General features: G+C 39.2%; 2 protein-coding genes across 2 annotated transcripts in view; one reads left to right on the forward strand and one right to left on the reverse strand.

The window, feature by feature from the left end:
* Window positions 1-24681, reverse strand: part of GLMN (glomulin, FKBP associated protein) — a 114737-nt gene that overhangs the window by 30354 nt on the left and 59702 nt on the right. The gene's annotated exons all lie outside the window — the stretch shown is intronic.
* On the forward strand, window positions 433-24236 carry C1H1orf146 (chromosome 1 C1orf146 homolog). The gene is made up of 6 exons (XM_050806952.1): window positions 433-567; window positions 14928-15036; window positions 20138-20231; window positions 22661-22829; window positions 23224-23302; window positions 23988-24236. Exons 2-6 carry the CDS (start codon window positions 14971-14973, stop codon window positions 24120-24122), a joined length of 543 nt encoding a protein of 180 aa, XP_050662909.1. The 5' UTR covers window positions 433-567; window positions 14928-14970; the 3' UTR covers window positions 24123-24236.

Here is a 24681-nt window from a genome sequence, read left to right on the forward strand (position 1 = left end):
ACAATTGAGTCTAACACGCAAACAAATCTTGTATTTTCTTTCTCCCTTTTTTTTTTGTGAAGGAGTCTTGCCCTGTTGCCTAGGCTGGAGTGCAGTGGCATGATCTCGGCTCACTGCAACCTCCGCCTCCCGGGTTCAACCGATTCTCCTGCCCCAGTCTCCCGCGTAGCTGGGATTACAGGCACGCGCCTCCATGCCCAGCTGATTTTTGCATTTTCAGTAGAGATGGGGTTTCACCATGTTGGTCAGGCTGGTCTCGAACTTCTGACCTCGTGATCCACCCGCCTCGGCCTCCCAAAGTGCCGGGATTACAGGCGTGAGCCACCGCACCCGGCCTACAAATCTGGTTTTTACTTAACCACTTCCGGCTTCCTGCAAACCAGAAGCAGGAGCCAGAAGCGCGGGAAAGGTTTGCGGGGTCTGCGGTTGCGCAGAAGTCCCAGCGGCTGCTGAACCCTGCCCCAGGCACCCTGGGTGCCCCGCCCCGCCGGCGGTGCGTCTTTCTGCTCGCAGAACGTTCTGGAAGTTTGGTAAACCCTGAGCAGTCTCTGAGGGCCTGGTGAGCAGGTGGGTTTGCAGCGCTGGGGGATGAGGCCTCAGCAGACCTGTCTCTTCACGTTTTTCTTTGTTCTTCTCCGGCATAGTGCGCTCTGACTTGCCGAGCTCAGAGCTTTACCTCAGGGCTTTGGCGGGCGAGGGGCGGAGATCCTGTCCACCCTATTTTCTCCTGGAAAATCCGGTGTGGAAAGGGCTCCCTCGGGGTTTTCCCTGTCAGAAGCCCTGTCACCCACCTGCGAGTAAATTTTATTTGCTTTAGGCTTTGTTGGTCACTCCGAAAAGTAAACAATGGTAGAGACCTTGAAGATCCTTGTCGGACAGCCCCTCACTGGACCCGTGAGGAGACTGAGCAGGGAAAGTGACTTGCTGGAGATGGTAGGGCAGTGTGAAACTTAAATTTACAAACACTCTAGAGCTTGGAAAAAACAAAACAGTAACAACAAAAGCCCAGAATACCAGGGCCTTGGAACTGGCAAAGGTTTAAGAGGCCATTGGGTCCAAGCTTTTTGTTTTTATTTTTAGTTTAACTTTTATTTTAGGTTTAGGAGTCTGTGTGCAGGTGTGTTACATAGGTAAACTCGTGTCACGGGGGCTTGTTGTCCAGATTCTGTCGTCCCCCAGGTGCCCATTAGTGATCGTCCCTCCTCCACCCTCGGGCCTCCCGGACCCCCGCCCCGCGCCTGCCGCTCCCCTCTGTCCCTGCGAGCTCAGCCTTCAGCTCCAGTTTAGAAGCTTTTTGTTTTCAGGTGAGGACGCCGCCCAACCAGAGGTGACGTGATTTGCCCAAAGCCACACAGTCCCTGCTTGGCTGCTGGTCGAGGAGCTTTTCCCCAGAAATACTGAGGAGGCGCTGCCCCAGTCCCAAGTTTCTGATTCATTGCTCGCCTTTAACAGGGACTTGGGCCACGACTGACCCCAACTCCTTTCTCACTTATTTGTGCACGTGATTACTTCTCTTAGCTTTAGTTGTTTAAATTGTTTTTAAAACCTATGTATAAGGGTGTGAAGATTTAAATGAATATTTACATATTACTAGATTTAAATGAATATTTATAGATTACTAACTGATAGACACATACATATCTACATATATACCAGTAACTACTTCAAAAAGTTCTTGTAACCTTTGCATACATGTATTAATAGCTATGTGGGTGTATTAGTAATTGTGTGTAGGGGGGAGTTATAGAAGTTGAAGCCCTTCCCCCAGCCAACTTACCATTTACTTATTCACAAATCTTTGAGTGTCTACTGAGTGCCAGGTGCTGAGTAAGGTAAAATGGAATCAGAATGTGTCCCTGCTCTCATGGAGCTAGTTAATTTGTCATTCATTCATTCATTCATGCAATAAATGAGGAAATTAGAGAGCAGCTGGTTTCAACTCACCAGGAAGAACTTTCTAATTATTAAAGTTGTTGAAAAGTATAATGAAATCACCTTGGGAGATATTAACTTACCAATCACTGAAAGTGACTTTCTCGCTTTCTTTTCTTTTTTTTTTTTTTTTTTTTTTTTTTTTTTTTTAGACAGAGTCTTGCTCTATCACCCAGGCTGGAGTGCAGTGATGGGATCTCAGGTCACTGCAACCTCCACCTCCTGGGTTCAAGTGATTCTCCTGCCTCAGCCTCCCGAGTTGCTGGGATTACAGGTGCACACCACCACACCTGGCTGACTTTTGTATTTTTAGTGGAGATGGGGTTTCACCATGTTAGCCAGGCTGGTCTCGAATTCCTGGCTTCAAGAGATCCACCTGCCTCGGCCTCCCAAAGTGTTGGGATAAGGGTGTGAGCCACCACACCCATCCTGAAAGTGACTTTCATTTGGGTTAGTTGGTTTCTCAATTTTGCTTTGAACTGCTTTTGCATTATTAGTAACATGGATAATATAAACTTGGTCGACATTAAGACATTTATGATTTAGTAAGGACAATGAAATACATTTATAAACAACTGTATTGGGCAAAATATGGTTTAAGTGATCAGTAAAGGTATGATTACAGGTGTGAGCCACCGCACCTGACTTTCATTTGGATTAGTTGGTTTCTCAATTTTGCTTTGAACTGCTTTTGCATTAGTAGTAACATGGATAATATAAACTTGGTTGACGTTAAGAAATTTATGATTTAGTAAGGACAATGAAATACGTTTATAAACAACTATATTGGGCAAAATGTGGCTTATGTGATCAATAAAGGTGTAAGGCACATTCTAAATAAGGAGAAGTCTCAGTTTGAGGAGATCAGGGATGGTTTCTGGAGGAGGCAGAATTCTAATGGGCCTTGAAGTAGGACTTTTAAAATAGACTTCATTTTTTACAACCATTTTAGATTTACAAAAAAAAAATGAGAAAATACTGCAGAGTATTCCCACATACCCTATATCCAACTTCCCCCATTGTTAACATCTTACACCCATTGCCCTGTGTTATTAAAATATTAGTATGGTACATTTGTTACAATTAATTAACCAGTATTGCTATGTTACTGTTAGCTGAAGTCCGTAGTTTATTCAGATTCCCTTAGTTTTTAACCTTGGTTTTTGCCTTAGGCTTTTCTTGTGTTCCAGGATCCCAATGAAGATAACACATTACGTTTAGTTGTAATGTTTCCTTAGGCTCCTCTTGGCTGTGACAGTTCTTCAGACTTACTTGATCTTGGTGACCTTGAAGGCTTTGAGAATTACTGGTCTGATAATTTGTAGATGCCCTACTAATGGAATTTGTTTGAGGTTTTTCTCATGATAGGACCGGGTTATGGATTATTGAAAGGAAGACTACATCATATCAAAAGTACATGCTATCAACATGATTTATTACTGTTGATGTAGACTTTGACCACTTGGCTGAAGTAGTGTTTGTCAGGCTTCTCTAATGCGAAGCTACTTCCCACTCACCCACTTTGTGTACTGTATGTACTCTTTGGAAGGAAGTCATATGTGCAGCCACACCTAAGGAATGGGGAGTTATATTCTCCCCCCACCGCACTGTTTAATATTTTTAGAGACAGGGTCTTGCTGTGTTGCCCAGGCTGGAATACAGTGGTTATTCACAGGTGCAAACATAATGCACTGCAGCCTCAAACTCTTGGCCTTAAGCAGTCTTCCTGCTTCAGTCTCCTGAGTAGCTTGGATTATAGGTGTGTGCCACTGTGCCCAGCTCTGTGTTCCTGTTGTTGATGTTGGAGTATATATACATAGATTATTTGGAATTATTCTGCACAGATTTGTCTCTTCTCCTTTTATTGGTTTGTTCAAACATTTATACCAGTGTAGACTCATGGATATTCATTTTATACTTTGGATTATAATGCTATTTTGCTCAAATTGTTACAGCTTTAGCCATTGGGAGCTCTTTCAGTTGGTTCCTCTGCTCTTATGACATACCCCATCAATGCCATCTGTGTGGGGGTTTTTTGTTTGTGTGTTTTTGTTTGTTTGTTTGTTTTTTCTTGAGATGGAGTCTCCCTCTGTTGCCCAGGCTGGAGTGCAGTGGCGCGATCTCGGCTCACTGCACGCTCCACCTCCTGCGTTCACACCATTCTCCTGCCTCAGCCTCCCGAGTAGCTGGGACTACAGGCGCCTGCCACCACGCCTGGCTAATTTTTTTGATTTTTTAGTAGAGACGGGCTTTCATCGTGTTAGCCAGGATGGTCTCCATCTCCTGACCTCATGATCTGCCCACTTCAGCTTCCCAAAGTGCTGGGATTACAGGCATGAGCCACCGTGCCCAGCCTGTTTTTGTTTTTAAGTACTTTCTTACTTTTTGGCACTGTAAAATTCTCTGGACTCATCTTGTATGTTTCCTTTCCCAGTCCTAGAATCAGCCATTTCTCCAAGGAGCCCTGCTTCCTTTTTTGGAGAATGCTATTTAGAAACCAAAATCTGGGTGCTAGGTATACTTGTTGCTAGCACCCAGGTGCTAGGGTGTCGTTTGTTTTAGGCCCTTTCAGCCAACAGAGTAAAGAAATATGTGTGTATACTAATCTGGGTATATACACATACAGTCATGCATTGCTTAATGATGGGGATGTGTTCTGAGAAATGCATCATTAGGTGATTTTGTCGTTGTGAGAACATCATAGAGGGTAATTACACAAACTTAGATGGGGTAGCCTACTAGACATCTAGACTATATGGTATAGCCTGTTGCTCCTGGGCTACAAATGTGTATAACATGTTAATGTACTGAATACTGTAGGCAACCTGCATATCTAAACATACCTGTAAAAAAAGTAAAATACAGTATTGTCATCTTGTGGCACCACTAGTCATATATGAAGTCCATTGTTGACTGAACAGTCAATATGCAGAACATGACTGTATCTATAAAATATTTCTATGTATATTCATCTGTATCTATATTAAGTTAACAATGAGTTCATACTGTGACCTCCAATTCTAACTATGGACCATTCTAGCCTTGACTGGTAGGATTAAAAAGAAACCTTAAAAGTATGAAGAATGAAGTTTTAAAAAATGCTGTTATGAGCATTCTTATATAAGTCTCTTAGTACAGATCACACACATTTCTGTTGAGTATACATTTAGAAGTGGAGTTGCTGAGTTACAGGTTACGAGTATCTGCAACCTTAGTAGATAATGCCTGCCAAGAACTGTGAAAAGTCTGAGATTTTATCCTACTTGCAAGTTAACAAGCTAGCCTGTTACTGTTTTATAGACGCTTGCAGAATATATAAGATGCCTCAGAGACAAAGGATATTTTTAATTCATGGCAAAAGCAGGAATTAAATTAAATCATGGCTTGGATAAAGAAAATGTAGTACATATACATCATGGAATACTATGCAGCCATAAAAAGAAGGAAATCATGTCCTTTACAGCAACACGGATGCAGCTGGAGGGCATTATCCTAAGTGAATTAGTGCATAAACAGAAAACCAAATATCACATGCTCTCACTTATAAGTGGGAGCTGACCATTGAGTACATATGGAAATAAAGATACGGATAATAGACAATGGGGACTACTAGAGAGAAGAGGGAGGAAGGAGGATACGGGCTGAAAAACTGCATTTTGGGTACTGTGCTCACGACCTGGGTGATGGGATCATTTGTACCCCAAACCTCAACATCGCACAATATACCCATGAAACCTGCACGTGTACCCCCTGAATCTAAAATAAAAGTTGAAATTAAAAAATAAATTTTACCACTGAAACAACATGCTGTAAGAGCAAAGATGGTATTTTTCTAGCTTTGTAAGCAGTGAAGATTATTTTATCTAAAAGTTGAAGATATTTTTCCTTTCGGAAAATAATTGGGATGTAACTTCTGGGACGTTTTTCAGTGAATATCAAAGTGTTTCAAAGAGGTTATTTTTCACTATGCATAACAATTTGTTTTGCTTTCTTTGCTTGATTTCAACTGCCTGGCATTAATTTTAGTTTCCATAGCAGCAATAGTAAGCAATTGGCATCGGAGTAGCCAGATTTGCTGCAGATATCAGAATCTCACCATAAGAAATATTTTAAGTAGCCCTGGTGTTGGACTCCTGTACTTCTCTTCTGACACAACAGAATTTGCTAATTTTAAAATGACACACTTAACATTATTAAACATTTTCAGAGCTATTTAAAAACCTGTAAGATGGCTGCGCATGGCGACTCACACCTGTAATCCCAGCACTTTGGGAGTCTAAGTCAGGCAGATCACCTAAGGTCGGGAGTGACCATCCTAGCCAACATGGTGAAATCCCATCTTTACTAAAAATACAAAAAAATCAGCCAGGCGTGGTGGTGCACACCTGTGGTCCCAGCTACTCAGGAGGCTGAGGCACGAGAATTGCTTGCACCTGGGTGGAGGAGGCTTCAGTGAGCCAAGATCACGCCACTGTACTCCAGCCATAGTGACAGAGTGAGAGTCTGCCTCAAAAAATAAATAAAAATAAAACCTGTACCAGTCAGGCATGTGTGTGTGTCTATATTGTACAATTTATATGCAATAAATTACACTGCTGTGATGTTTTGACACATGTATACAGCTGTGAAACAATTACTACAATCAATATAGTGAATATACTCATCCCAAAGGTTTCCTCCTGCCTTTTCTGTAATCCCACTTTTTTCCCCATTATCCCTTGTTCTGTTTAATTTTTTGTCACTATAGTTTGTATTTCTTATATAAAAGAAACTATACAATATGTGCTATGCTTTTGGGTTGGCATCTTCATAAATTTTTAGAGTGACTCTGGTTGTTGTGTGTATCAATAGTTGATTCCTTTTTGTGGCTGAGTAATATGCCATTGTATGAATGTATTACAGTGTCCACCTGTTGAGGGGCATTTGGGTTGTTTCTAATTTTTGGCTACTACAAATAAATCATTCGTGTATATCCTTGTATAGATGTATGCTTTCTATTTTCTTTGATAAATTTCCTAGAAGTAAAATGACTGGATGTCATGGTAGGTATATGATTAACTTTTTAAGAAAATGTCAAACTGTTTTCCAATTGGTTGTACCATATACTTGCCAATTAGTAGTGTATGAGAGTTCTAGTTCCTCACATCCTCACCAACACTTGATACTGTTAGTTTGTTAAATTTTAGCCATTATAATAGGTATGTAGTAGTATCTTGTAGCTTTAATTTGCATTTCCCTAATTATGTTGAGTATCTTTTTATGTCCTTATTTGCCACTTACATGTCTTCTTTGGTGAATAACCTGCTTAAATCTTTTGCCTATTTTTTAATTGGGTTGTTTGGTTTTTTTACTATTGAGCCTTGAGTGTCTTTTTTTTGTTTTGTTTTTGTTTTTTTTTTTGTTTTGTTTTTTGAGACAGTCTTGCTCTGTTGCCCAGGCTGGAGTGCAGTGGCACGATCTCAGGTCACTGCAACCTCTGCCTTCTGGGCTCCAGTGATTCTCCTGCCTCAGCCTCCTGAGTAGCTGTGACTACAGGTGCGCACCACCACACCCGGCTAATTTTTTGTATTTTTAGTAGAGATGGTTTTTCACCATGTTGTCCTGGATGGTCTCAAACTCCTAGCCTTAAGTGATCCGCCTGCCTCAGCCTCCCAAAGTGCTGGGATTACAGGCGTGAGCCACCTTGCCCAGCCCAAGCCTTGAGAGTCTTTAAAAATATATTCGGGATACAAGTCATTTACCAGATATTTGCTTTGCAGTTATTTTCTTCCAGTCTCTAGCTTGTCTTTTTATTCCCCTTAAGAGTGTCTTTTTATTTTATTTTATTTTATTTTTGAGACGGAGTCTCGCTCTGTCGCCCAGGCTGGAGTGCAGTGGCCGGATCTCAGCTCACTGCAAGCTCCGCCTCCCGGGTTCACGCCATTCTCCTGCCTCAGCCTCCCGAGTAGCTGGGACTACAGGCGCCCGCCACCGCGCCCGGCTAGTTTTTTGTATTTTTTAGTAGAGACGGGGTTTCACCGTGTTAGCCAGGATGGTCTCGATCTCCTGACCTCGTGATCCGCCCGTCTCGGCCTCCCAAAGTGCTGGGATTACAGGCGTGAGCCACCGCGCCCGGCCAAGAGTGTCTTTTTAAACATTTTTATAAATTTAGGTGGTACAAGTGCAGTTTTGATACAAAAGCATCTTTGGAAAGAGGAAGTTTTGTTTTGTGTTGTTTTGTTTTTTTTTTGAGACGGAGTCTCACTGTGTTGCCCAGGCTGGAGTGCAGTGGCACGATCTCGGCTCACTGCAAGCTCCGCCTCCTGGGTTCACGCCATTCTCCTGCCTCAGCCTCCCAAGTAGCAGGGACTACAGGCACCCACCACCATGCCTGGCTAATTTTTTATATTTTTAGTGGAGATGGGGTTTCACTGTTAGCCAGGATGGTCTTGATCTTCTGACCTCATGATCTGCTTGCCTCAGCCTCCCAAAGTGCTGGATTAGAGGCATGAGCCACTGTGCCCAGCCAGACATAAGTTTTTAACTTAGATGAAGTCCAGTTTATCAATTTGTTTTCTTTTATGGATTGTGTTTTTGGTGTCATACTAAAAATTATTTACCTAACTCAAGGTCACAATTATTGTGTCCTATTTTCATCTAGAAGATTTATAGTTTTATGTTTTACATGTAGGCCTGTGATTCATTCTGAGTTAAATTTTGGGTATGGTATATGGAATGGATCCGAGTTCATTTTCTAAAACATACTGATATTGAATTGTTCCAGCACTGTTTGTTGTAAAGACAGTCTAGCTCAATGTTTGTCAATGTTGTTGATCTTTTCAAAGAACTGTTTATTTTCTTTATTCTATTTTTATTCTATTGATTTCTGCTTTAATCTTTATTACTCCTTTTTTTCCCATTGCTTTGGGTTTAATTTATTCTTTTTTTTTTTTTTTTGAGACTGAGTCTTGCTCTGCCGCCAGGCTGGCATGCAGTGGCACGATCTAGGCTCACTGCAACGTCTGCCTCCTGAATTCAGGCAATTCTCCTACCTCAGCCTCTCGAGTACCTGGGACTACAGGCGCGTGCCACCACACCCAGCTGATTTTGGTATTTTTGGTGGAGACGGGGTTTCACCATGTTGGCCAGGATGGTCTTCTGGCAGACAGTTTTTCTAGATACAGCTGTGACTCTCCAGATTGTCTGATAGAAAGCAGGTCTCTTGACCTCATGATCTGCCCACCTTGGCCTCCCAAAGTGCTGATATTACAGGCATGAGCCACTGTGCCCAGCCTCTTCCTCTTTTAATATAATATGGAATAAGGTATTAATTTGACATAATTCTTCTTTTCCAGTTTAGCCTCTTTTTTTTTTTTTTTTTCTCTTGAGACAGGGTCTCACTCTGTCACCCAGGCTGGCTAGTGTGCAGTGGAGGAGTCATCTCAACCTCCCCAGGCTCAGGTGATCCTCCCTCCTCAGCCTCCCAAGTAGTTGCAACTAGAGTCGTGTGCCACCACACCCAGCTGATTTTTGTATTTTTTGTAGAGACGAAGTTTTGCCATGTTGCCCAGGCTGGGCACAAACTCCTGGGCTCCAGCAATCCACTGGCCTTGGGTCCCCAAAGTGTTAGGATTACAGGCGTGAGCCACTGCACCCAGCCTAATTTAGTCTTTTAAAGCTATATGTTTCCCTCTAAGTATTCCTTTAGCTACATTTCATAAATTTTTATATGTTTTGTTTGTTTTCACTCATTTCAAAACATTGCCTAACATCCATTATGATTTATTCTTTGATCTATGGGTTACTTAGAAGTGTGTGTTTGATTTCCAGGTATTTGTGGCTTTTCCCCCAGTTTTTAATTGATATTAATTTTTAATTCTATTGTGGTTTGTATGACTTTAGTTTCATGTATTTTGGAGCTCTGTTAGATGAATATACAATATATAAGGAATGTATATATTGACCTTTTTATCATTATAATACATCTTTCTTTGTCTCAATTTATATTTATCTTAAAGTCTATTTTGTTTTTTTATCAATATAGCCACTCCAGCTCTCTTATGGTTACTGTTTGCGTGATGTATCTTTTTCCGTTCTTTTACTTTCAACCTATTTGTATCCTTGAATCTGAAGACAACATATAGTTGGATTTTGGTTTGACTGTAACATTTTATCCATTCACATTTTAATGTAATTACTCAGTATGGCTGACTGCTATTTAAAAATTTTTTAAATTGAGATATAAGTCATGTGACATTAAATACATTTAAAAATGTACAAGTCAGTGATTTTTAGTATATCCACTAATGAGGTACAGCCATCACCACTATTAAGTCTGTCATTTTGCTAGTTTCTAGATGTCTTGTTTGTTCCTCTGTTCCTTCTTTACTACCTTTTTTGTGTTATATGAATATTTTGTAGTAAACCACTTTGATTCCTCTGACTTTTAAATTTTTTCTGTTATTTTTCTTAGTGCCTTCTCTGGATACTATAATATGCATTTTAATTTATTATTTCAGATTAACACTAATTTAATTATGGAAAAATAGAGAAACTTTGCACCAATATAGCTCCATTTCCTCCCAATATACTCATATGCACACATACGTGCATGCATGCACACACATACACACATACATACATACACACATATACACACACACACTTGACCCAATAATATAATTACTGCTTTATATATTCATCTTTTAGAGAAATTAAGAGGAGAACTGAGGAAAATACATACTTATTTAGTCTTACATTTATGCATCTATTTACCACTTATACAGTTCTCTTCATTCTTAACGTGGATGCAAGTTAACATATGGTAGCAACTTTCTTTTGGTTAATGGTTGTGTGGTATATGTTTTCCCATCCTTTTACTTTCACCCTTTTTATATCCTAGTAGTTAAAGTGTTTTTATTGTAAGCAGCATATGGTTTTTCCCTGTCATTTGGGGCAATCTTTTCTTTTAGTTGTAGAATTTAGTCTTACTTGTAGATACTAATGTATTTGGGTTTAATATGCCATGTCACTATTTGTTTTCTATTTGTCCCTCAAGTTATATGTTCTTTCTTCTCTCTCTTTCTTGCTTTTGGACTTCTGAAGTGTTTTTGTTTGTTTGCTTGCTTTAAATCTGTTTTTCTCTTACCTTGTTGAGTTTTTTTTAAACATAATTTGCTGATTAACTCAGAAATTACAAAATGCATGATTGACTTATCAAGATCCAGTAAAAGTGAGTACTTCTACCACTTCAAGGACCTAAAGCACCTTAGGTACAGTTACCATCATGTCTCCTTTTTTTTTTTTTTTGCTATTGTTGTATATTTTAATTGAACATCTATTTTATACTTCATTATATATTATTGTTCTTATTTGTAGTCATTCTTGATTTAGAGTTACCCACGTATTTACATTTCTCCTTTCCATTAGTCTTCATTTACTCTGGCATCTTTGTGCTTCCATGTGGGATCATTTGCCTTGTGCCTGAAGAACTTCTCCTGGTATCTCCTTTAAGTGTGGGTCAACTGATGATGAAGTCTCTGGTTTATTTTTGTCATAAAATTTTTCTTTATTTCTCTATCATTTTAAAAACATATTAATCTCAGCTATGAAATCCTATGTTGACAATTATTTTCTTTCAGTACTTAAAAGTTATTATTCAGTTGCCTCCTAGCTACCATGTTTCTTTTGAGAAGTCAGTTTTCAGTTTACTGTTTCCCTTTAAAAGTAATACACCTTTTCTTCACTGGCTCCTTTGAAGTTTTTGTTTTTTTTTTTTTTTTTTTGGTTTTCAGTTTTACCTTGTTAATCTGTTGCTTAGTTTAATCTGTTCAGATTTATTATTGCTCTTGAACCTACAACTTGATGTCTTTAGTCAATTTTGGAAAATTGACTTGGCCACTCTATTTTTATGTATTGGTCCTGCTCCATTCTCTTTTCTCTTTCTCAAACTTCAGTTATCTCTGTGTTAGACCATTTCACAAGCCTAATAATGCCTTGTATGTGTATTATGCTTTTCTCTGCGTTCTTTATCCTTTTGCTTAACCTACCTCAGTCTGGATATTTTCCTCTGACCTACATTCCACACTTGTGTGTAATATGCTTTTTAGCCTATCCATTGAATTGTTTCCAATTTTGATATTTTTTCATTTCCAGAATTTCCATTTTATTTACTTTTGCAGTTTCAAATTTTCTGCCAAAATGCTCCAATTGTCATATATTGCTTTGAACAAATTAATCAGTTATAGTCTGGATATGACAATGCCAGTACTTCAGTCTCCCCTTGGTCTCTTCTTTACAGTCAGCTTTTCCCCCTTGGTTTTCAGTCTGTTCTTAACTCTTTGTATGCCTGAGGACTTTTTTACTGTGTGCTGGATGTTATGATTGCAAAATTATAACACTAATTTGTAACCTGAGGCTCTGGATGGTATCTTCCTCCATACGGAATTTACTTTTGCTTCTGGCAGTTTTTCTAGATACAGTTGTGACTCTCCAGATTGTCTGATTGAAAGGACAGAAACAACTGGTTCAGGAGCCCTTGCCAGCCTCTAGAGAAATCCCAGAACACTCAGTCCTGACACATTAATACCCTGCACAGATCGGAGACTGCTGGCCACGCAGACTCACCAAGCCACAGACTTGTCTTCCACAAGCATGTTCTTACGTTAGCCACAAAGTGACCAAGCCACATGTACTAAGGGTTGAAATCAAAGATATGTACAGGGTATTAAACAAATACCAAGGGGAACAGTTGACTTGAATACAAGGTCAAAATCAGCCACAAGTTCTACGATCCAGTGCTGATATAAGATACTAGCTTCAAGGACAGTTTCTTTTCAAAGGCTTATTCCAGATTTGTGATATATGCATTTGCCAGGGACAAATTTATACTTCTGAATTAACCAATGCAGCAAAAGCTTTGCATCTGCTCACAGTCTATTTAGAAGCATTTGTGGTGAACAATGGAGGGGCCCAATTTGTCATATTCCTGCTTGCTAATCCACATCTGCTGGAAGGTGGACAGTGAGGCCAGGATGGAGCCGCCGATCCACACTGAGTACTTTCAGTACTTTCGCTCTCAGGGCGCAATGATCTTGATCTTCATGGTGCCAGGTGCCAGGGCAGTGATTGCCTTCTGCATCCTGTTGGCGATGTGCGGGTACATGGTGGTGCCGCTGGACAGCACTGTGTTGGCGTACAGGTCTTTGAAGATGTCCACATCACACTTCATGACGCAGTTGAACGTGGTCTTGTGGATTCCGCAGGATTCCATGCCCAGGAAGGAAGGCTGGAACAGCACCTCCGGACACCGGAACCGCTAGTTGCCGATGGTGATGACCTGGCCGTTGGGCAGCTTGGAGCTGTTCTCCAGCTTTTTGTCATCAGCTGTAGCTGTTCTTTGTACCGTCTTCTTTCTGTGAGCCGTACCCTTGCCGCCAGTCTGGACCTGATCCAGAAGTTTGGCTAACTTTTCTTGATTTATGCTGTTGGTTAATCTGAAGCAGAGAAGGTCCTCCAATTTCAGTGTGCAGCAAGAGCAAGATGGCTGCCCAGGAAGATTTCTTAAATAAGAAACAAAACCCATTAACCATAAATGAAAAAATTGATAAATTTGACTACATTGGAAATAATAATTTGTGTGTATCAAGAATTACCCTAAAGAAGGAGGGGAGACAAGTCACAAACAGGTAGAAAATACATAGCTGACAAAGGACTGATATCTATAATATATAAAGAAATCCTACAAATGTATAAGAAAAAGAAAAAACTAAAGGAAAATGGGCAGAAGACAAGTGGAAACACGACTTCAGGGTTTTCAGTCTCAATGAAATTAGAAAAGTAGCAAATTTAGAGCACAGTGAGATTCCATTTTATGCTACTAAGTTTATGGTGATTTTCTTTCTTCTCACCTCAGATACGTATACTATAAACTTTAGCATGCTGAACTTAAATGCAATTTTATTTTATTGTATACCTGGTTGCCACTGTATGATGCATTGTTGTTGCTGTTCTGCAGAATACTTTTCCTTCTCTTAGTGCAGTGGTTCTTAAAGTGTGGTCCCCAGACCAGAATCATCATCATCACCTGTGTACCTCTTAGAACTGCACATATTGGCCAGATGCAGTGGCTCATGCTTGTAATCCTAACACTTCAGGAGGTTGCGGGTTGCTTGAAGCCAGGAGTTCAAGACCGGCTTGGCTAACATAGGGAGACCCCCCCCACCCGCCATCTCCACAACAAGTTAAAAAAAAAAATTAGCCAGGCATGGTGGTGCATACCTGTAGTCCTAGCTACTTCGGAAGCTGAGGCAGGAGGATTGCTTGAGCCTAGGAGTTTGAGGCTAGGATTGCACCACTGTACTCCAGCCTGTGGGTCAAAGAGTGAGACCCTCTTTAAAAAAAAAAAAAAAAAAAAAAAAAAAAAAAAGATGCAAATATTTAGGTCCCACCTCACGTATTCCCTATTTGAGATACAGTATTTCTCGCCATAGTAGAAGGCAGGTTTGCTTACAAGAGATTGAGGTTTCCTAAGCTCTGGGTTTCTTTCCTATAATGCAACCCACTGTGTGTGCAGATGTCACCTGGCCTTTGTCCCATCACCCTGTGGGAATTGGGCTTGAGGAACTAGTGCAAGAAAATGATACTGTGGCTATACTGCTGTTGCTCTGAGTAAAAAACTGTCCTTTGTCTCTGAGTCTGTCTTTTGTCTGTATAAGTGAAACTCTGGCAGGCTAACTTTTTAGCTTGCAGGTAGGATAAAAACCTCAGACATGTTCTTGATGCAAGTCCTCTTTCTTTAGTGTGCTGAAATGGGAATCATTGATTTGATACTTGTTAATGGGAAGCATAGTATTGAATAAGCTAAATGTATAACAAGACAGATACTTTTTCTGTTGTCAAATTTTGATGTTCAAATATTCTTTAAAATGTCTCCAGTACCCTAGTTTTAGTTCCATCTTTAATTTACTTATTCATCAGATAGTTCTTTGTATTCTTTTTGTTCTTAATTTTCTCAGATTGTTGCACCATTAGAAGCTAGGGTGCTCTACAGACAGACAGATGGCTGAAAGTGGAAAAGAAAAAATAAAATGGACAACCACCATTATTATTAGCTCATCTCTTAAGGTAAAGGGGCATTTGGGCCACTGATCTTTAATTTAAAAAAATTAAAAGGAGCTTTCATATGGAACAATATTTTAAAAGTTTCTTAGCTTGATTGTCCACAATTAGTTGTGGGGAGCAGGAAGTGCATAAGCTACATGTATTTTAAAGATAAATAAATAGACTTTTTGCGTTCATTTTCAACATCCTACTTCCTTAATTCTTTGAAGGTTGGAGATTTTCTAAAGTTCTTTTTTTTTTCTTTCTGTAAGCACTCTGATGGAGATGTTAAGGAATTCCAGAAACAGTAAAGATATGCAGATATGTATTAGTTAAGGCTTTTTGAGAGCTAAAGAACCAGAAACTGATATTCTAGCCTTGGCAGCATTGGAATGAGACTGTCTCCTTACAGTTTGGAGAGGGAGAGATGGAAAGTTGAATGCCTGAGAGTAGGTGGTCAGCTCACAACCCTCAGCTCACAAGACTTCTCCATTGCCCTAATATTTATCTTATGGACACCAGCTGATGTCTGGAGTGAAGGGGCAAGAAATGATTGTTCCATAGTAAGGTGTGGTTTTATGGTTTTTGTTGTATTTTGTTTTATACTTTATTGTGAGTCTATTTTCATAAATTATATTTTTACAAACATTTACCCATTTTATAGAGGCTTTTAAATGTATTAAGTTGAACTTTATGAAATTTACATTTCTGTGGTGAAAAGTTTCATATTGTCATTCTTTAAATTTTCTAATAAACTGCCATTAAGTGCCCCTTTTCATTCCTGTTTTTACTTACATTTTCTTTCTTATGAGTGATGTGCTAGACATATTAGTTTTTGTTTTTTGTTTTTTTGAGATGGAGCTTTGCTCTGTCGCCCAGGCTGGAGTAGTGGCACAATCTTGGCTCACTGCAACCTCCGCCTCTCAGGCTCAAGTGATTCTCCTGCCTCAGCCTCCCAAGTAGCTGGGATCACAGGTGCCTGCCACCACGCCGGCTAATTTTTGTATTTTTAATAGCGATGGGGTTTCACCACGTTGGCCAGGCTGGTCTCGAACTCCGATCCCTGCCCCCACCCCAACCTGCACGATGGCTTCCCAAAGTGCTGGGATTACAGGCGTGAGCCACTGCACCTGGCTGACATAATACTAGTTTTAAAGATTATTAATAGATGTTACATATGCAGGAAGGAGTATTGTATGGATTTTATTTTGGATGCTGCTATAAACAAAGTTAAACAAGTGTTTTTTGTTTTGTTTTGTTTTGGTTAGGTTTTCTTTTTACTGCACTATTATTCAGAGACTTTAATATGTTCAAATGCATTATAAAACCCCCAAAAGAGATGAAATAATATTCAGCATTTCCCAGTCTTATTTCAGGCAGGAGCATCTTTTAATATCTAATAGGACTAATATTCTATGAAATGTATTTTGAAAAATCTATACTTAGCTTCCTGGTCATTTTGATGAATCAGCTCTTGGACTTACCTATTGTTTTCTCAATTCAATACGTTCTAATTTTACCTTATTTTTTTTAGCATTCCATTATTTTATTCTTTTAGTTGGTTCCTCCTGATAATAGGATATTATTGAAATTCATTGGCATGATATATATGGGTGCTCATGATCTGCCAGCAATTATTCCTAACATTGTACCCAAATTATCTGACTTGTATATACCTTACCCACTCACTGTATAACAACCATACCTTTAGGTCTGAATGCCTTTACCTTTGTTACTCTTTCTGTTCATACTCTTATATTTGTCTTCTTCCTTCACTTGTCTGCCTAATACACTGCTTTTTATTTTAAAGATTTGACTCAGATTTTTTATTATATTATGTGTTTGTTTTTTAATTAGATAGGGTCTCACTACATTGCCCAGGCCAGTCTTGAACTCCTGAGCTCAAGCAGTACATTGCCTTGGCCTCCCAAAGTGCTGGGATTACAGGCCTGAGCCACTGTGCCTGGCCCTGTTTGAATCAAATTTTAGGGAGCTTTCTTAACTCATGTTTTTTACATTTTAAAACATATCTTCCAGTTCTTTGCCAAAATTCTTAAGCTATGTTTTATCTCCTTGATCATAATAAACAGGCTGTTTTAAGGTGTGTATTTGATAGCTTCACTACATGCATCCCCTGTGGGCCTGTTTCTGTTCTCTATTGTTTCTGATAGTTTTTTTTCATGGAATTGTGTCCCTTTGTATGTCTGATTATTTTTTATTGTATGTTGGAATTTGTATTTGAAAAATTGTAGAAATAATTTGAAGCCTAGAATAATGCTATCTTCCCCTTGAGAGGTTTTAATTCTGTAAGAAAATTAAATTCCTGATTCCCCAAGTAGGGTTGCCAGATAAAATACAGGACACTCAAGTTTGAATTTCCAGCCAGGTGCGGTGGCTCACGCTTATAATCCCAGCACTCTGGAAGGCCAAGGTGGGTGGATCACTTGAGGTCAGGAGTTTTGAGACCAGCCTGGCCAACATGGTGAAACTCTGTCTCTACTAAAAATACAAAAATTAGCCAGGCATGGTGGTGTGTGCCTGTAATTCCAGCTACTTGGGAGGCTGAGGTAGGAGAATCATTTGAACCCAGGAGGCAGAGGTTGCAGTGGTCCAAGATTATGCCATTGCACTAAAGCCTGGGTGACAGTGTAAGACCCTGCCTCAAAAAAAATAAAAAATAAAAAGTTTGAATTTCAGATAAACAGTGAATTTACTATAATTATGTCCCAAATATTACGTGGGACATACTTATACTGAAAATTGCATTGTTTGTCACGCATTCACATTTAACTGAGTGTTGTGTTGTTTTTATTTGCTAAATCTGACAACCCAACTCCTAAGGCATCTCTTTTATATGATGAATTAAGTTGTATCCTGTACATCTAGAGTGTTGAATTAAATTGTCTCCTGTACATCTAGCTATGGGAGAATTGACACAAGAGTCACTCAGATCATTTTCTTTGTTCCGTAATTCAGATGAGGAGACCTGATTGAGAAAGGTTGCTCTAGAGAGTGTTTCTACAAGGTGCTGGGAAGCACTGGTAATTCAGTTATCACCTTAATACAATTTCAGGGATTGAAATGGTTTGAAGCTGGGCTATAGTCCCTGTGAGAACTGTTCTATTTTCGTCAAAAGATCTGTTCAGCCTCTCTTCTGCCTCTTTCTGAGCTGGCAGATGCCCTCAGGGAAAAAAGTGGCCTAAATGCTTGCTCATATATTTGAATTTCTGTATAGATGTTGACCTTATAATTTTTTACTATCCTGTTAGCTCTCTGGTGTATTCAAGCAGATTTTAGAAGATTGTCCAGCTTTTCTAGTTGCCTTCCGTAGGCGGGTTGGCCTAAATTACTTAATCTGCCGTTGCTGGAAGCATTATATAATTTTAAAACAGCAGAAGAAAAGAGCCACAGTTAAACTGTAGGTCAGGATCTGTCTGAGTGACACAAAATACTCTTTAGAAAAGAAAGGAAGCATGTATTTTACACATAATTTCAGCCTGTGTGCTTAAAATATACATGTTCTGAGGCAAAATAGAAAATAAAATTAATCTACCTAAGAGATTTTTATCTGTCTGGAAACTATCAAGTTTGAGTTTTATTTATTATTTTTATTTATTTTTTAATTTTTGGTAGAAACAAGGTTATGCTACATTGCCCAGGCTGGTCTCAAACTCCTGGGCTCAAGTGATTCACCTCAGCCTCCCAAAGTGCTAGGATTACAGGTGTGAGCCATTGTGCCTGGCCAAGTTTAAGTTTTATCTTATCAGGAAAAACTATTAATCCTAGATTTTAGTATTGTGGGAAATATGATTTAATTGCCTGGGTGGAATAGGAAATGAGGTGATATTTGAAATGGTTAGTATTAAAACCAAGAGTCCTATAGCTGTTTTCTTACATGTTTTCTGACTCACCTAAGGCTTAAAACATTTTAAAAGTATACTAAAGTAACTGTAATGTAAATTGATGAATTGTAAAATTGGTTGTCTTCTGTGATGGTATTGTATATGTCTGGCACTATGTGGTTCTGTCAATTATTTAAGAAATAGACAACCACCTATTTTCCATAGTTATACATTAATGCATGTCAGAATCTATCTCCAAGTTGTTTTTATTATTATTATTATTATTATTATTATTATTGAGACAGGGTCTCTGTCACCCAGGCTGGAGTGCAGTGGTGCAGTCACAGCTCACTGCAGCCTTAACCTCCCAGGCTCAAGTGATTCTCTCACCTCAGCTTGTGAGTAGCTGGGACTACAGGCATGTGCCACCACACCCAGCTAATTTTTTGTATTTTTTGTAGAGAAAGTTTTGCCATGTTCCCCAGGCTGGTCTTGAACTTCTGGACTCAAATGATCCACCAGCCTTGGCCTCCAAGGTCTCCGTGGTCACCATGCCTAGCCTCCAAGTTGTTTGTTTGTTTTTTGAGGTAGAGTCTTGCTCTGTCACCTGGGCTGGAGTGCAGCGGCACAATCTCGGCTCACTACAACCTCCACCTCCCAAGTTCAAGTGATTCTCCTACCTCAGCCTCCCAAGTAACTGGGACTACATGCATGCCTCACCACGCCCAGCAAATTTTGGGCTTTTACCATGTTGGTCAGGCTGGTCTCAAATTCCTGACTTCAAATGACCTGCCCACCTTGGCCTCCCAAAGTGCTGGGATTTCAGGCGTGAGCCACTGCCCAGGTTGTTTTTTAAAATGAAGTTTGCAGCTGGGTGTGGTGGCTTACACCTATAGTCCCAGCTACTTTGGGAGGATTGCATGAGCTCAGGAATCTGAAGTCAGCCTGGGCAACAAAGTGAGACTTCATCTGTCTCTAAAAAAGAAAAAGTTTACATTTGCTCTGGTTTATACAGTTTTTTAATGCTGTCTTTTCTGTTCCTAAGTAACATAACTGTAGTACATAACTCACTCCCTAACTTGAAGTAAATGTTTTAGTAGAACTAAATGTTTTTGCATTTTTTAAAGCTTTTTCTCCATGGAAAGCATATTTATTTCTCTTTTGATGATCATATCTTTAAGTGGTAGTTATAAAATAACCTATTAAACTTTTAATGTTTTCTTTAGCTTTAATAAAATTGTAAGCATGCTTTAAATTTGTATTTCTGAATTTTTTTAAAAAAGAGTTATGAAGTTGCAACTGCCCTAGAAAATCGAAGCCACAAAGTTCGATATTCAGATTCAGTGGAAAATGGATCAATTATATTTTCTCTTTCTGGTACAGTATATTTGCTCACTGCCTTAAGTTTCTTATGAAATATGTTAGTATAAATTCTAATGCCTTTATAGTTCCATAACCATATAATAAGCTTAAGGTGTTATCTTTTGGGAGGGGTAACTGTGTAAAACTTAGTTACTACAAACTCAGTGCATATGGCCAATTCCAAAATATATTACCTTTTAGATTACAATTGTTAAAATAAAGCTGAACTAGTGGAGTCTGGTAGAAGATGGGAAAAAACTACTTGCTTTGGAACTGAGTGAAAATAGAAAAAGCCACTTACCCAACAATCTATACTTACATGAAAGTTTATTACTTATATTAACAGAGGCCACAACATTTGTCAAAACTGATATACAAAAAAAAAATGTTTTTCATCAATTTGTATTGATTTGTTTGCTGGATATAATATAAATATTAACTAAAAGAATCATGGGGACAAATAAATGTTCATGAAATGACAACTGGTACAACTGTTAGTCATGGACAAAAGTCCAGTAAGGAATTAGATTAGGATAAGAGAAGACTGGGGAGATGGGAAGGGGGAAGCTCCACCTTTGCTTGAGAAATGACAGAAGTGATCTTTAAAAAGGTAGAGGTAAAGGATTTTATCTGGAGGGTTGCAAATAGACTTCTCTTCTAGCAGTTTTGAAGACAAGCACTTTCAAAAAAGCTCCTAGAATAGATCTCCAGGCTGAAAGTGGTATAGCCTCAAACTCATTCTTCTGGTTAAATACAGAACCCTCCAGGGAGAAATAAAATACTTGGTGAATATTTGCCTTGGCTACTTTATATACATGATCTAATTTAATTCTTCTGACAAATCTAATGAGAAATTTACTCCCATGTTACAGAAGAGGAAACTCATGTTCAGACAGGTTATGTAAGTTGCCCAAGTTTACTCAATTAGTATATAATCACAGTCACTTTCCTCAGACTGTCTCCCACATCGTTTGAAGAGCTATAATCAAGTTTCCCTTTAGGACCATTCTTAATGGCACAGACACTCTTTCAGAGATTGCAGATATCTGCTGAGTGTATTAATTTATATAATCCTTTTTAAAAATTTTTTATTTTTTGAGACGGAGTCTCACTTTGTCGCCCAGGCTGGAGTGCAGTGGCGCGATCTCTGCTCACTGCAAGCTCCGCTTCCCGGGTTCACGCCATTCTCCTGCCTCAGCCTCCCGAGCAGCTGGGACTACAGGTGCCCGCCACCACACCCGGCTAGTTTTTATATAGTTCTTTATGTTCTGGTAGAAAGGTTCCCCCAACAAGAAATCACTGAAGGCTTTTTTTTTTTTTTTTGAGATGGAGTCGTGCTCTGTCGCCCAGGCTGGAGTGCAACGGCGTGATCTCAGCTCACTGCAACCTCTGCCTCCCCGAGTTCAAGCGATTCTCCTGCCTCAGCCTCCTGAGTAGCTGTGATTACAGGCACACGCCACCACACCTGGCTAATTTTTGTATTTTTAGTAGAGACAGGGTTTCACCACGTTGGTCAGGCTGGTCTCGAACTCCTGACCTTGTGATCTGCCTGCCTTGGCCTCCCAAAGTGCTGGGATTACAGGCGTGAGCCACCGCACCCAGCCGAAGGCTTGCTTAAGACTCTTTATTTAGCTGATTTCCAGCTTTTAAAAATAATTATAGGAGATTCTTGGTTGCTGAACACATGCAGGTGTCCGGAGGGTGGCAGGCCCAGAGAAGGCATTGAAGCTCCATGTCCGTTCCCACATACCTAGCCCTATGCATATCTTCATCTGTATCCTTTATAATACACTAGTACCTATTTTAAAAGTATAACATGAAAAATTAACTTTTTTTTTTTTTTTGAGACGGAGTCTGGCTCTGTGGCCCAGGCTGGAGTGCAGTGGCCGGATCTCAGCTCACTGCAAGCTCCGCCTCCCGGGTTTACGCCATTCTCCTGCCTCAGCCTCCCGAGTAACTGGGACTACAGGCGCCCGCCATCTCGCCCGGCTAGTTTTTTGTATTTTTTTTAGTAGAGACGAGGTTTCACTGGGTTAGCCAGGATGGTCTCGATCTCCTGACCTCGTGATCCGCCCGTCTCGGCCTCCCAAAGTGCTGGGATTACAGGCTTGAGCCACCGCGCCCGGCGAAAAATTTTTTAAATGTAATTCATCTTAAACTACCCAGTATCTTCATGTGGACAATGCCTTCATCTAGGAAAAAATAAGTAGTTACTGATCCAAAAATGTTTTTCTCTTATTTAGCACGTCATTCTTTTATACAGAGCACTTCAAAGAACTACCTAAATTCTGTTGTATAGGAATTTCATTATAGTAATTTCTACTCCTTATGAGTTTAGGGCTTGGACACATGGTATACTTACAGCTATTTTGGTTGATTGAGTTTATAACAAAATTTGATCTCTGTGACAAAGTGACGTTTTTTATTCCATTTACCTTTCCTAGGAGTTGCATTTTTATTAATGGATACGAAGGAATGTATTCTGTCAACCGAAGAAACATTGCTAGCCAAAATTGAGAAATTTATTAACATTCACCAAAATAGTTTTTTGGTTTTGTCTGCTGCCCTCCATGGGCCTGAAGAATGGAAACTGATGTTCAGAATTCAGCAGAGGTATGGAAGAATAACATTATAGATGTATTTTTCTTATATTGTATTTATTTCAGTTCTTAATTCTTTTAGGTGAGTTTTGTTTTGCTAGATGATGAACACTGTGATGTTAACCTATCAAATTTAATGAAACATGGGCCAAAAAGGTATTCTATGAATCGAGTTGACAGGGTTCATGATGCTTCCCGGGCTTCTCCAAGACCAAGCCAAAAGTGAACAGGCTTTTAGTCAGTGATGTTCTGGCTATAAAGCCATCTCAGATCCTCTGTGGAGTAAGGCAGGGCATGAATTGCATAGACAAATAACAAACAATAGAGATTTGTCTCTTCTTCCCACTTTCTTGAGAGAACATGTGTCAGTAAGTTATATGATCTGTATATCATGAATTGTTTTTCAGATTCCTGGGTCGTAACTTACGAATACTTCCAGTACACAACACAGTAAATGCTATTAATCTTATGTGCACTATAGCAAAGGTGAGTCACCTGGGGAATATGATGCATACACATATACATTTTAAGGTTTTTAACTTCCAGTTGTCACCCTTTTGAGCAAGACTGGCAAATATCTTGCTTCTGTTCCCCTTAGGGAGTTGCTGTTTCAGCATGCAACTTTTTCCCAAGCCTGAACTAAGTCTCTCAAGTCTTCTCAATTTACTTCCAGTAGCCACTACCATTTAAGACTCATTTGGGGCCAAAAGAGCATTTGGTTGGTCCTATTGGTTACTTATGTCTTCATTCAAATTCTAAAGTTATAAGAGTTGGTCAGTTTGCAGTCATGAACTGTAAGAGTGCAAGCATACTATCTTATGGAATGTTATCTACCAATTGTCCACTTTCTTTTCATGCTTTTTGTCCTCTGCAAAGTGTGCCCAGACACCTGAAACCCCCTAGGCAGACTTAAGTCTTCCTTACTTTTATACTTGGAACATATCCCCATTAAAGCAATTTTTATAATATTCTACTTTTTGGCTTGCATGTTTGAAATTCCTTGGATAGAAACTATTTTCCTGTTGACTACTCTAGTAACTCACACATAATGTTTAGCACAAAGATGATCAGGAGATTTGCTGAAAGAAAGAAAGTTATTTATTTTTAAATGTGACCCTGTAAAAGTATCTTATTTCTGTAAATAATGCTGCATCTTTGTATCTTCTTCCAGACTACCTCCAAACCATACATAGATAGCATTTGCTACAGAATGATAACAGCTAAAGCTTACATCATTGAGCAAAGTCCTGTTTGGAAAACACTTCAGAAGATACAACTGAATAGTGATTCAGTTAACCCAAATTAGAGTACCAACTTAATGCTCTTCTCAAAGAATGTGAAAATAATTAGAACTGTTAAATTATAATCAAATATCTATTTAAAGACATTTATATTAATTTGAAATAGCATGTATACAATTAAGTGATTTTATTTTAGGAGTTTCGCTGTGAGATTTCTTTAACGCTGTTTAGCAAAGGATTGGTACATACATATATCATAAAACTCAGGTGTAGCTTCTTAGATGGACAAGTATTTAGTAGGAAATAAAAATACAGAATTTTCTAATCAGTTTCTTAAAGTCATATGTATTTTTTAGTTTTTTTTCCATAAAGGTAGCAAGTATTTCTAAAACTAATCTTTGCAGATGTTTTCCTATTATAACTTCTGCTGGAGAGGTGGTGATGGGACTCTGCTCCCAAAGACTCCACCTAAGCCAGGAAAAGAGAAGCTAAGAAAAAAGTCAACTGGCCTGAATTCACAACTTTCTACTCATTTACACTGGTGTGATAGCCAACTTGACACTAGGAGTTCCGAAATGTTACATAGCATCTAACTTCAGCAGAAAATGTATCACTATTTTTATA

This window comes from Macaca thibetana, chromosome 1 (assembly GCF_024542745.1).
Source record: "Macaca thibetana thibetana isolate TM-01 chromosome 1, ASM2454274v1, whole genome shotgun sequence".
Classification (NCBI taxonomy): Eukaryota; Metazoa; Chordata; class Mammalia; order Primates; family Cercopithecidae; genus Macaca; species Macaca thibetana.

Excerpts from the sequence above, each read along its gene's own strand:
- C1H1orf146 (XM_050806952.1), top strand. The coding sequence starts at position 14,971 with ATGGCTGAAAGTGGAAAAGAAAAAATAAAATGGACAACCACCATTATT. Across the intron at positions 15,037-20,137 it reads TTATTAGCTCATCTCTTAAG|AGTTATGAAGTTGCAACTGC; the intron begins GTAAAGGGGCAT and ends TTTTTAAAAAAG. Across the intron at positions 23,303-23,987 it reads TTATGTGCACTATAGCAAAG|ACTACCTCCAAACCATACAT; the intron begins GTGAGTCACCTG and ends ATCTTCTTCCAG.